At 39.9% G+C, this 13,989-nt stretch overlaps 1 protein-coding gene across 1 annotated transcript; it reads right to left on the reverse strand.

Moving 5' to 3' along the window:
• Positions 1 to 437: 437 nt before the first annotated feature.
• pccb.L (propionyl-CoA carboxylase subunit beta L homeolog) lies at positions 438 to 13,975 on the reverse strand. The gene is given in 15 exon segments (NM_001090187.2): positions 438 to 943; positions 2,614 to 2,713; positions 3,195 to 3,293; positions 4,197 to 4,297; positions 4,426 to 4,533; positions 5,000 to 5,123; positions 5,396 to 5,477; positions 5,961 to 6,081; positions 7,127 to 7,235; positions 7,493 to 7,603; positions 8,197 to 8,310; positions 10,089 to 10,145; positions 11,087 to 11,155; positions 12,386 to 12,505; positions 13,778 to 13,975. Coding segments are annotated over 15 exon segments (1,626 nt in total). The 5' UTR covers positions 13,967 to 13,975; the 3' UTR covers positions 438 to 821.
• Positions 13,976 to 13,989: the final 14 nt, after the last annotated feature.

Here is a 13,989-nt window from a genome sequence, read left to right on the forward strand (position 1 = left end):
AGCCCGCGCCGTCCGGTCCTAATCCAGTCTGTTCCTGTCCTGACCTTCGCCCTCTTCTTCCCGTCTAGTCCAGCCCTGATCTTTGCGCTCTCCCGTTCTGCACCTGTTCCAGTCTGATTCATCGCCCTCTTCAACCTGTTCCTGCCTTCCCTGTATGTGTTCCCCAGGCACATACAGCACCTTCCTCAAGGACTCACCCTTCCCTCATCAGTCTCCACAGCACTCCGTACCTAATCCATGACAATATTCTGGGCAACCATGGTTATGTATTAATGTGACCAGCTTCTCTTACCTTAGAGTCAGGAAGAATTTTATTTCTCCAACTATCACAAACTTAAAGGGGAAGTTCACCTTTACACAATGTATTGTTTAGTAAACCACAAATATGGTCACTTTCTTTGTTAGTCTTTGAAAATGAAACTCAGTACAAGGCTAAGTACTGTACTAAGACAAGAAGTTATTTTATTAAAGGTCATTGCTTAGTAGATCTAATATATATAGATCACAGGGCTAAAATCTTATCCAAGTTGTTATATGTACAAAGAATCACTTGCGTAGTGTGTAAATCATTTCCCTACAACCAGCAGAATTTATGGCAGTTTGACACAAACCAAACAATGAGGACTGATGTAAGTTCCTAGACTGGAATCAATAGAAAGCGTGGGCAGAACTTTCATCCTCTCATGGTACAGGGCAGGATTTAGGGCCCAGGCCAGTCAAATTAATAATCATTTTGCTTACACACAAGTTTTGATTGTTAATTGCTTATCTTAGGTTAATTTCATTATGCAGCACTGGTCAAGAGAATGTGTGTGACTGGCTCATAAAGGAATATTTGCATGTTTCTTCCAAGGATTCACTTGTTGCTTGCTCGCAAGTACCTCCAGGTCACGACAGATGCGCATTCGTGTTTTAGATGGCTGAATTATGTCATCAACGAACCCTGTTGGAAAAAGGATGTTACATTCGTTTTTGCAAGTTAAATATGTTGCTGATCAGGGTACAGCTAAGTACAATAAAATCAACCGGATTGATACAAATAATGTTACAGTTCTAGAACCACAGGCACTTGCATTATCACACATGGGAGTTGCAGGTATCAGTATGCTTCTGCCAATTCTCCCTCCTGGGTAACTATGGCCCCAAAATTTGGGTCACAACCCATGGGTTTAGTAACAGGAATGGAATGCTCAAACTCCCACAAAGTGACATCCAATCACTGGTGTCTGGTGCTGAACTGGGAGATCTAAGCCACGGGATCATAAATGTCTCGTCAGTTTTCCAGCAGCACACCAAGTCAGTTGTAGTGATTGCAAAAGTTGATTTATTTGCCCAAAAACCACATATCAAACAGGCAACGTTTCGGGCCCACTGGACCTTTTATCCTTATGGCTTGATGAAGGGTCCAGTGGGCCCGAAACGTTGCCTGTTTGATATGTGGTTTTTGGGCTAAATAAATCAATTTTTGCAATCACTACAACTGACTTGGTGTGCTGCTGAAAAACTGACTTAACCCATGGGTTTAGAAGATATCTCCGTTCTAGGCCATGGGCTATTTTATTTTCTAAATTATATTGTCCAGTGGATGTTTTGGTCCATAATGCCCTGGAGGGTCATATCCATCAGCAGCTGACGGCTCCTTCTTCCACAGAGGCCATAGTCTCACTATATCTGATTTGTGCTTATTTGCATTTTATTTTGTACATTTTACCTTATTGCTTGTGTATGCAAATATGTCTATGGCAAAAACACTTTTTATGACCATTAAGGTGCTATTACAGTTAAATTAAAACGCAAATTACAAAAATTTAGAGACTAAATGTAGTAGCCACTGAAACATTCCATAATACCTTAATAGTTCTTATCTAGTAGAGGGGGAAAGGAAAACCATTTGCTATCCGTGTATATTTTACATACCTCCTCTTTTCTACCCCACCAGAGATTGTTTGGTTGTTCCCGAGCATTCTGTTATCCAGAATGCTCGGGAACTGGGGTTTTGCCGTAATTTGGATCATCATGCCTTAAGTCTTCTAAAATTAGATTTAAACGTTAAAGAAACCCAACCGAATAGTTTTTTCCCTAATAAGGATTAATTATATCTTAGTTGGGATCAAGGGCAAGATACTGGGGTCATTTATCAATACTGGGTAAATTTGCCAAATTGCTGTATTCATTGTTCTACCTGCAGCTGGCCACTCACTTATTGGTCGCTACAGGTTACTGCCCATGGGCAAATTTACCAAGTGTTGATAAATTAACCCCACGATTTCCTATATTTCTGTAATAACAAATCAGTTTTAAAAAATCTGATAAAAAAGGAGCCAGCCTTCCCATAATTTGGAGCTTTCTGGATAACATATCCTGTACATCTTTCTATTTTTCTTGTAATTAATGTTATCCAACTGGAGGTGTCCAGGGGCGCTGTAGACCCCTTAAAGTTAAGGTAATAAATCTCCCACACTATATGAATACTCGTATCACTGATCCACAGTACAGAATACAATGGAATGAAAATAGACTGTGCTCCTACTTTACAGGTTAAGGGTTAAGTTGTATTTGCCAAACACAGAAGACCAATCTAAAGTGTATTCATTTGTAATTGTTGCCTCTTACCTCTCACTGCAGCAGGGAACGGGTTGGCAAATTTCTCAACGTATTCTTCCTCCGCCTCTGCTTGATTCTGCTTCCCACGGAATATGATCTGAACAGCCCCCTGCCACCAAAGGAATAACAAAATACCATTAATATTCTGCCGAGGAACCATCTTGGAAAAAGCTACAGGGGTCACTGCCACAAACAACCTCACTTGTGCACCGTTTCACTCACAACAGCAGAAGGGAATTGAAGGTTTTGGTTTGAATGTGAGAGTGAAAGGGCCTTTATAAAAAAGCAGTGATACAATTCATCACTCTACTCTTCCGGTTGTTATGGTGTCTGGCAACCAGAAGCTAGATGAAATTCAGAATAGAAAGGCAAATAATTAAACCTATCACTCAATATAATTTGGCTTTCCCAAAGATACACCAGCCTGTTTACGCTGGAATAATTCATGTTGTAAAGTTCATTTTTTTATATAAATAATGTAACTACTTAGGTAATATCTTTATATTTAAAATATTTCTTCATAATTTCTGTTACTCAAGTTTCAATAATCCATGTGATACAAATAACATTGTCAGAAATACGTGTATTACCTTAGCTCCCATGACAGCGACTTCAGCTGTTGGCCATGCATAGTTCACATCGCCTCTCAGATGCTTAGAGCTCATCACATCATAGGCCCCTCCATAAGCCTAGAGCAAACAAATGGAGGAGAGTAAGTAATACACGTGAAACCAACTGCAGCCTCTGCTCAGACCAGCAGCTGTGGAACCGTTTTTCTACAGAAGTATTGCTTTCGCTCTAATTCTCTGAACATTTTTTTAAATTCAGGAATGTACGACAAGGTATTTATCACTGCAAAGCAGTGCTTCCCAAAAAGTAAGGTTTGGCTCCCCTAGGAGAGCCCAGAGCAGTGGCTCAATGCCATTTAGGATGAGATTTGGGGAGAATGTCTACTAGAAAGTTTTTTTTTTTTTTGGGTGGACTGAAGTGGGGAGAGGTGGAGGCCAGTTTGTTGCTAGGGTTGCCACCTTTTCTGAAAGATTTTACCGGCTGGTGGGGGGGGGGCAACAAAAGGGGTGGTCTGTGACGCCAAAAGGGGGCAAAGACATGTACAGTGAGGCAAAAGGGGGCAGAGCAACATCGCGCAATGGCCAGAAGGCTGAAAAAAAAGGGGATAAATTCTGAGCGAATTGGGGGCAGGCCAAGGGCTTTTTTTTTTTAATGGTATTACAAATTACCGGCAACTACATTGCCAGTAAATTTGTAATACCGGCCCCAGCAGGGCTAGGCTGGCAAAATACTGGCCAGGTTGCAACCCTATTTGTGGCCGGTTGCATAAGTCTGGGTGAAATAGAATGAGGGAATGGATGTGTGTCTGAGCTGTTACTTGAAAAAGATAGATTATGGCTTAGGATAAAGTTAGGCAGAAAACACGTGTATCATTTATATTTTTGCTCTCCACATTATATCAAGCTCTGCAATCCCACCTTCCCATTTCCACAGATTCCCATCCACGCTAGATCTTGTGAGAGTGCAACAAGGTCACCCATTCCTATGTCCTTATACCCCGTTCTTTCTTTGCTTGTTCTTACCTTTCTGGTGATCACTGTGATCTTTGGGACGGTGGCCTCTGCAAAGGCAAACAACAGTTTTGCTCCATGTCTGATAATCCCGCCGTACTCCTGGGCAGTACCTACAGAAGAGGACATAATAGATGAGGTTTTCAGTAGGAGAGAGACCTTCCAAACTACAACTACCACCATCTATGCTCTGGCCGTCCCTTGGCTGCCCTGGTTCAGACACGTATGTAAGTTACATAACCTGGTAAAAATCCTGGCACATCGACAAAAGTGATAATGGGTATATTGAAGGCATCGCAGAATCTGACAAAGCGGGCTCCTTTCACAGAGGAATTAATGTCCAAGCAGCCTAAGAGAGATCAAATGTGCCCCATTTTACTAAATTACTGTTATCAAGACACACCCACCTTACTCAAACTAAACGCCTCTCCCCTTAAAGGACCAGTAACATTGAATTTTTTTTTTTTAAATTCATTAGCATAGAAAGAAAAAGAAAAAAAGACAAATTAAACTTTTCAATCGCTAAGTCTTTATTAAGAAATAACTTGCAGAAACTTCAGAAAAGGCAATCCGGAGATCCGTCGTACGGCGCTCAATTTCTCCTCGGCCGGGACGAGAAATCGAGCACCGCATGATGGATCTTCGCCATGTCGCCTTTTCTGAAGAGGAGTGCAAGTGGAGTTTCAGTAAGTTATTTTTTAATAAAGACTTAGCGATTTAAAAGTTTCATTTGTCTTTGTTTTTTTGTATCCTAACAAATTTTTTAAATTTATGTTACTGTTCCTTTAACCAGGAAATTAATTCTGCAACAATACCTGAGGCCACCTTAGGCTGGTTACCCACAATGCCAACTGTCCTTCCATTCATCCTGGCAAATCCAACTACAATGTTCTTGGCATAGTTTGGCATGATTTCAAAGAATTCCCTCTCATCAATAATCTGTGTAAAAACCAAAGAGAGATCACGGCACATTAAAGCAGACGGGGTCTCATTTATAAACAGTGGGCAAATTTGCACCAGGGCAGTATCCCATGGCAACCAATCACATGATTGCTTTCAGTGGTCAACCTGCAGCTGTTTGAAAAAAGCTAATCACTGATTGGTTGCTATGGGTTACTGCTCAGGTGCAAATTTGCCCAGTGTTTATAAATGAGCCCCACTGTCTTTAAGTGGAAGGCTAACAAGAAGTAGCATCTACAAGAATAATTTACCGAGTGTATGATATCCAGCATGTCATAAGCTTTTGTGGACTCCATGGGAACCACTGTATCCAGTCCAGGAACGAGGCGGTCACTGGAAAAGTAAAATAGGGTTATCGATGGCCAAGTAACAGCTATTATGAGTTAATAGAGTAATATTAATCATATGACACTGTATTACAGATGACATCATTAACAAAATGTATACGTTTTTTTTTTTTTTACAGGATCATGTACAGCTTTTGTGTACAGGTATGGGACCTGTTTACAGAATACTCGGGACATGGGGTTTCCAGATAAGGGATCTTTCTATAGGTTGGATCACCAAACCTTAAGTCTACTAAAAAATGCATTTAAACATTAATTAAACCTAATAGGCCTCCAATAAGGATTTATTATATCTTACCTGGGATCAGGTACAAGGTTCTGTGTTATTATTATAAATAAAAGGAAATTATTTTAAACTTTTAATAATTTGATCAAAATGGAGTCTTCCTTTTCGTAATTCTGAGCTGTCTGGATCAATAATCCGACCCCTGTATTATAATATGCTCTTCTGTTTTACCTGTAAACTCACCTTGGATCGTGACACTTTCTGACTGGTGCTGAGTCTTTATTGCTCAGTGGTAGAAAGTTAAAGAATTCCCGTAGGTTTAATAAAGCATCAATGTCATTTTCAAAAGCACGATGAGCCACGCCTGCAACAGAAACTACAGGTAAGTAAAACATGTAACGCATGATTGGGATAGATTGAGTGAAACTCAGAAAGGACCGTCTTCTTTGTCCAGGTTCCTGGGTTTATTCCTAGGCGGACATCCATTTGTACTATACTGTAAAATGTACAGCAATGCATATATATAGTGAATAAAGTACCCCCTCTTGTGAAATATAAGTTACCGAGGAGTTTCCTGATCATATAAAAACACAAGGCCGAAGGCTGAGTGTTTTTATACAGGTCATGGAACTCCAAGGTAACTTCTAATATTCTCATATTTTACAACTGGGGGTACTTTATTTATTATAATACACACATTTTAGTGAGTCATGTGACAGAAATGACATCAGAACTCACCGTTTATAACTGATGACATCAGAACTCACCGTTTATAAGGATATAATTTACAAGATATTCATGGCTTTTGTGTATTATAATATAATATATTCATACATTCCATCAGTAAGTGCAAGTGATCATGTGTTTGAGTGCATAGTGTTTGCTAGCTTGTCATATGTCCAGATTCCTAAATAAATCACTCTTTTCCCTATCAATGGAGAAAAATAAAGATGGGGCTTAAAGGAAACTGGTCATTTCTAGACAAATAATTGCCTCACTGTCTATTACCCAGCAGGGTAATATGGTGAATAAAGTACCCCCTATTGTAAAATATAAGGATATTATAAGTCACCGAGGAGTTTCATATATAAACACGGGGCCAAAGGCCGAGTGCTTTTATACAGGTCATGGAACTCCACGGTGACTTCCAATATCCTCATATTTTACAATAGGGGGTACTTTATTTATTATAATATACACATTTTACCGAGTCATGTGACAGAAATGACATCACTACTCACCGTTTATAACTGATGACATCACCAGTCACTGTTTATAAGGATATCATTTACAAGATATTCATGGGTCTTTTGTATTATAAGATTATAAAATATCTATCTTAAAGCTTAACACCTAATAGTTGATTATGTATTAGTTGCCCTCTCTTTTCTGCATGGCCACAGATTTACCTGACAATGCAGTGTGGGTTTTGGCTCCTCCCAAGTCTTCCTGAGTCACATCTTCATTGGTAACGGACTTTACTACATCGGGGCCAGTGATGAATAGGTAGGAAGTATCCTAATAGAAACATAGGCAAAACAACTGTGTTAATAGGAGTCAAAGTATAAACATGGGCTGATACTGTTGTGAGGATGGAATACAGTAAGTGCTAGGGGTACAAAGAATTGGGGGAATGTCTCCCCACAATAAGTACAATCAAACGTGTAATGTTAGGACTAAATACACTAATACATCTTACAAAGTGATAAGTCTATTATGCCACTTTCCTTATATCAGACAAACAGAGGGCAAAGCCATCTTATAAGTAATCTTACCTTCACCATAAATGTAAAGTCTGTTAATGCTGGTGAGTAGACTGCACCCCCAGCACAAGGCCCCATAATCAGGGAAATCTGTGGGACAACCCCTGAGCTCAGCACGTTCCTCTGGAACAGGAAAAGAAAAAATGGTAGAAGCCAAACAGAGATACCTTTGCTGCACTCCAATATTAATTAAAGGGTGGTTCACCTTTAAATTAACTTTTAGTATGTTATAGAATGGGTGTAAGCTCATTTTTAATTGACCTTCATTTTGTATAGTTTTTGAATGATTTGCTTTCCTCTTCTGACTCTTTCCAGCTTTCAAACAGGGGTAACTGACCCCATCTAAAAAACAATTGCTCTGTAAGGCTAAAAAATGTATTGTTATTGGTATTTTATATTACTCATCTTTCTATTCGGGCCCTGTTTTATTTATATTCTGGTCTCTCGTTCAAATCAATGCAGGGTTGCTAAGGTCATTTGGACCCTAGCAAACAGATTGCAGAAACCAAAAATGAAAACCAATTGCAAATTGTCTCAGAATCTCTCTCTCTCTACATCATACTAAAAGTTAATTTAAAGGTAAACAACCCCTTTAAAGTGCAAACTGATCACATCTACTACAAGTCTACTATGCCCCCTAATTTACATATGCAAATTCGGATTTGGTTCGGCTAGGCACAAATAAATTAATATATCGAGCTGATCTTGAGACTTACCAAGAATATATCAGCATAGCCAGCCAGTGACTCCACACCTTCCTGGATACGAGCCCCTCCTGAGTCATTGAGTCCAATAACAGGAGCTCCCACCATGACAGCCTGGTCCATGATCTAGTAGCATGGCAACAGTGAATATGTTTAGTAAATGCCTACACGAGAATGAACATTTATAAAGGGCTAGAGCTTAATCAAGGTTATTTCTGGATTTCTGAAGAATATGAGGCCCAAGTACATTCAGAAGCTTCTGCATCTAAACCGTTAAAAGTATCCTTATATTCCATTTTCTCTTGTCTCAGAAGCTGAAATACTGCCTTACCACTTAACACTCAAACCTTTACAATGGAACATGTATCCTCTGGCACAACTTAAAGGGATACTGCTGTGGGAAACCATGTTTTTTTTTTCAAAATGCATGAGTTAATAGTGTTGCTCCAGCAGAATTCTGCACTGGAATCTGTTTTTTAAAAGAGCAAACAGATTTTTTTTTTTTATATTTAATTTGGAAATTTGGCATGGGGCTAGACATGTCCATTTCCCAGGTGCCACTAACCATCTGACTGTGCTATAATAAACTTCAGACTCTCCTTACTTCTACACTGCATGTTGGAGTGATATCAGCCCCCTCCCTTCCACCCCAGTAGCCTATCAACAGAACAATAGGTAACTAACCAGCTCCCTGGCACCCCCCCCTCGCTGAAGGATTTTTTTACATTGCTAAAAGTTCTCCCTGCTTTTTCCTGCTTGAGTGCTATTCTCATATCTATGTACCCAATCACACACCAAGGATAAGATTATAAGAAATCAATTAACCTGCCTGTATGTTTTTGGAGTATGGGAGGAAAGCACAATATCCAGAGGAAACCCACACAAGCAATATAGATAAATATATTTGCAGACATTCAGGCTGGAAATGAACCTAGAACTCCAGGACTGTGAGTGCCTATCTTTTTGCCACTGTACCAATAAATGCATCTAGTTATTCCAATGAAGCCTTACATTCTCTAATATATTAGGAATTCTGGAAAAAAAACTTTCCAAGGCCTTCAATTTACTTGGAATAGCCTATAAATTCATCCAGTCACAGGCAGGGTGGGTGCTGATCTCAACTTACGGCTTCGCCCCTTGATAGAACTCAAGCACGAGGTTTATAATCAGCATACGAGAAGCCAGGCCTGTGGTTCTCCCAATTCTCTGTATAAACGAAGCAGCCACAGTCTTGTAGTCTATCCATATACCAAGAACCCCCCGTGCCAAACCTTTCACATATGGCATAGGAACACTCATAAAGGAAGGACTATCTGAATCACTAGTATTTAGTCAACCACTTTCTTTCAGTGTTGCAGGCTCCACATATATAAAAGTCATACAACAAGTCAGGCAGCCCTGGGTTACCTGCAGAATGGAAATAGATGGGTTACAGGAAGGAATTACTTAAAGAACTTGCTAAGTCTTCTCACTCCAACTTGCAGTACAGCAGTAAAGAGTGACTGAAGTTTATCAGAGCACAAGTCACATGACTGGGGGCTCCTGAGAAACTGACAATATGTCTAAACCAATTTTTGTGCAGAATACTGCTGGAGCAGCACTGATGCGTTTTGAAATACATGTTTTCCATGGCAGAATCCCTTTAATATTACCTTCTCCAGTCATAACTAACCATATCACAAATGTTCTAGCATAGAGTCATAATTATCTCTACGTGGGTATTACCCAGCACTATATATATATCAAATAGCATTTAAAACATTAACACACTATAAGGAACGTCATAAAATAACCAGATTAGGATAAGCAAGCAGCTGAATACATGTTGTAATTTATTGCATTTATTATTTGTTATAATGAAAACCAATAGAAACTTTAATTATATTAAAAAAAAAAAACATTACCTTGCAGATCTTTTGAGCATGTGCCCCAGATAAACTGCCCCCAAAAACAGTAAAATCCTGCAAGAAATGCATAAAAAGGCACATCAGGTTCCCTAAAACAACACTGAAAAGAAAATCTATATTCTGAATAAGCATGCTTTTAACTTCATTTCCTTATACACACTCATCCCATACATTCTGCATGTATCTATGTTTGTGTGACTGTGTGACTGGGAAGATCAGTTGTTGTACCATGTTCTATCCTTGTCTCCCGTAACTAAAGAGTTAATATTTGTCCAGAAGAATGAGTCCAAAATGATTGTAAAGGTTGGAATGGGCCAGAAGTGATGAGTCCAGGCTCTGGGGGTTTCACAGAAGAGCTGCACTGCTTTTCTCTAATATCGTTAATTCAGGGAAAGGAAAGGGTAATACACAGGGGGAGCCAAAATGTAAGGCTTTTCTCCCCAGCAGATGCTCCTGTTTGTGACAATTTTAAAATTTTTATTTTTTTTCAAGCACAGTGAGGGAAGCTTAGTACAGGTATGGGACCTGTTATCCAGAATGGTCGGGACCTGGGGTTTTCCGGATAACGGATCTTTCCGTAATTTGGGTCTTCATGCCTTATGTCTACTAGAAATTCATTTAAACATTAAATAAACCCAATAGGCTGGTTTTGCTTCCAATAAGGATTAATTATATATTAGTTTGGATCAAGTACAAGCTACGGTTTTATTATTACAGAGAAAAAGGAAATCATTTTTAAAAATTTGGATTATTTGGATAAAATGGAGTCTATGGGAGACAGCCATTCCATAATTCGGAGCTTTCTGGATATCGGGTTTCCGGATAAGGGATCCTATACCTGTAGTAGCTCCCAAATGCTCCCCTGCAGCTTCGGACATGTGCATACACACAATAGTAATTTCCCATGTAAACCACCAGTGCATTAGCCTTTCCTTTTCCACTAAAGGACAAGCAAAACTCCATTATAAAAAAAAAACAACAACAAAGTGACTTACCTGGCTGAAGACATAAACTAGCCTCCCATTAATGCGGCCTTGTCCCGTCACTACACTGTCCCCAGGATACTGCAAGAAAGAACAACACAATATAGCCAATGGCTTCCTTATACAACTATGGGTCCTGTTATCCAGAATGCTCAGGACCTGGGGTTTCCAGATAAGGGATATTTCTGTAATTTGGATCATCATATTTTGTCTATTCAAAAATCATTTAACCATTAAATGAACCCAACAGGATACGTAAAGTAATATTAACTATGTTCTGTTTTGTTTTCCTTCCTTGTTTTCCTCTTTGATTTTAAAAAAAACTCACATGAATTTGGAATTCGACCCTTGATAAATGTGCCTCTACAAGTTATAAAAACGTATACAATGTTGTATTTGTTGGAACAACTAATAAAGACAATATTAACTTTGTTAAGATCAAGTACAAGCTACGGTTTTACTATTACAGGGAAAAAGGAAATCATTTTTTTTTTAATTTATTTTATTAAAATGGACTCTATGGAACATGGTCTTCCCGAACTTCAGAGCTTTCTGGATAACGGGTTTCCAGATAAAAAAAAAATCCTATACCTGTTTTCATATAAGAGACATGTACATTAGCAGGTGCCACCCTCTATACAAACAGTGCTTGTCAGCTGGCAATATAAACATACTGTTGATGAAACCTGCTCATCAGAACTAACTGCACACACCTATACCCTGATTTTGGAATCACCTCTAGTCAGTTAAAGATTACAGAATATTTCGTTCACTCCCTCTATTAAACTGCTGCACACTGTGCTAAAGGTTCCTGCTGCAATAAACACTGCACAATTCACAACCGCAAGAGTAAAAACCATGTGTCCAATTATCATTCTGTTACTTCTGAAAATGACACATTATAATACACAAGAGCCGTGAATATGCTGTCAATGATATCCTTATAAACGGTGCTTAGTGATGTCATCGGTTATAATTGGAGATTCTGTATTATAATAAATTAACGAGGATATTAGAAGTCACCTCGGAGCACCATGACCTGTATAAAAATACTCAGAGCCTTCCTCCTCGTGTTTTAATATGGTCATGGAACTCCTCGGTAACTTATAATATCCTTATATTTTACACCAGGGGGTACTAGTTTATTCACTATATAATAAATGAGTGATGATGTCACTTCCCCTCTGGAAGCCTGGCCCTATAGCACTGCTGTACATGACACAAAGGAAGTGCCCGCCCTCTCCCTGGCATGTTCTCACTCTGTAAACTTAATGAGCAAGGGGAAAGTAGAAATAATTATACAGCAGTCACCTTATTCCTGTCCTCTTCCATCCCAAAATCTGAGCATCGGTGCTCCACAAACATATCATATTCTGCAAAGCTCCCCGGGTCCAACAGGAGACTGATCCGTTCCCTCGCCGTCAACTTTCCCTGGAAAGGAACATTCAAGGCATTAGGCAAACATTTGAGGACGTCCACTCAATCCCTGTTCCTTTGCCTAATGAAAGAAAATGTAATTCTAAGTAAATTCCCATTGTTTTACACTTTAAAGGGATACTGTCGCGAGAAAAAAATGTTTTTTTTTCTCAAAACACATCAGTTAATAGTGCTGCTCCAGCAGAATTCTGCACTGAAATCAGTTTCTCAAAAGAGCAAACAGATTTTTTTATTTTTTGAAATCTGACATGGGGCTAGACATATTGTCAGTTTCCCAGCTGCCCCCAGTCATGTGACTTGTGCTCTGATTAACTTCAGTCACTCTTTACTGCAAATTAAAGTATCACCCCCTCCCTTTCCCCCCCCCCCCCCCAGCTGTCTAACAACAGAACAATGGGAAGGTAAACAGATAACAGCTCCCTAACACAAGATAACAGCTGCCTGGTGGATCTAAGAACAACACTCAATAGTAAAAACCAGGTCCCACTGAGACACATTCAGTTACATTGAGTAGGAGAAACAACAGCCTGCCAGAAAGCAGTTCCATCATAAAGTGCAGGCTCTTTCTGAAAGCACATGACCAGGCAAAATTACCTGAGATGCACCTACACACCAATATTACAACTAAAAAATATACAGTTATTGGTTCAGGAATGACATCTTATATGGTAGAGTGAATTATTTGAAGTGTAAAGTGTAAAGAAAAAAAAAACTACGCCATAAAAATCATGTCAGAATCCCTTTAATGACAATTTATCAATGGTTTCAAAGTAAAGTTACTAGTAAATGCAATTGCTATGGCAAGTAGGTTCTTTTTGGCTGTTTATAATCTCTGCATTTCTGACGCCTGAAACAATGTAGCAAAAGGCGGCTGATTGCCAACCCTGACTTATGTCTGCAGTGTTTCAGTAGTCAGAAGCAGAGAGCAGAACATTGAGCAGTAATGACATTATGAGCAGCAGATTGTACAGCCAATAGCCCACAGCAATAAGAACCAATCAGCATTTAGTTGTGAGCAGCAGGTAGAAAAGTGAAAGCTGGTTGCTATGGGTTACTGCACCAAGGCAAACTGACCTGCTGCAAATAAACGAGCCCCAGTGAATGTTACGGGAAGGAATCAGCAGCAAGGCCAAGTTCAGCTTCCCACTGTCTGTTCAGCACTACAACTCCCGGCATGCCTGGCCAGCCAGAGGAGCGGAAGTGGAAGCACTGCTGGTATGTGTGAGTCCAACCTCCCCCCCAGGGTCACCGCTGCCTTGCGCTTACCCTTCTGTGCTGAGCCTCTATGCGCTGCTCTCCCCCGCCAAGTAGCGCCTCTCTCCTCTTTTTCTCTATCCGCTCCGGCACGGAAAGATGAGATACAGAGTACGCACGGAGTAACCCCCGGGGACCACACACCGAGCCGGACCCCCTGACAGCGGCCAGAAACCGGGATACGCTGCGAACAGCCGCCATGACTACTCCGCTCACTCGCAGCC

The sequence above is a fragment of the Xenopus laevis genome, chromosome 5L (genome assembly GCF_017654675.1).
Source record: "Xenopus laevis strain J_2021 chromosome 5L, Xenopus_laevis_v10.1, whole genome shotgun sequence".
Taxonomy (NCBI): Eukaryota; Metazoa; Chordata; class Amphibia; order Anura; family Pipidae; genus Xenopus; species Xenopus laevis.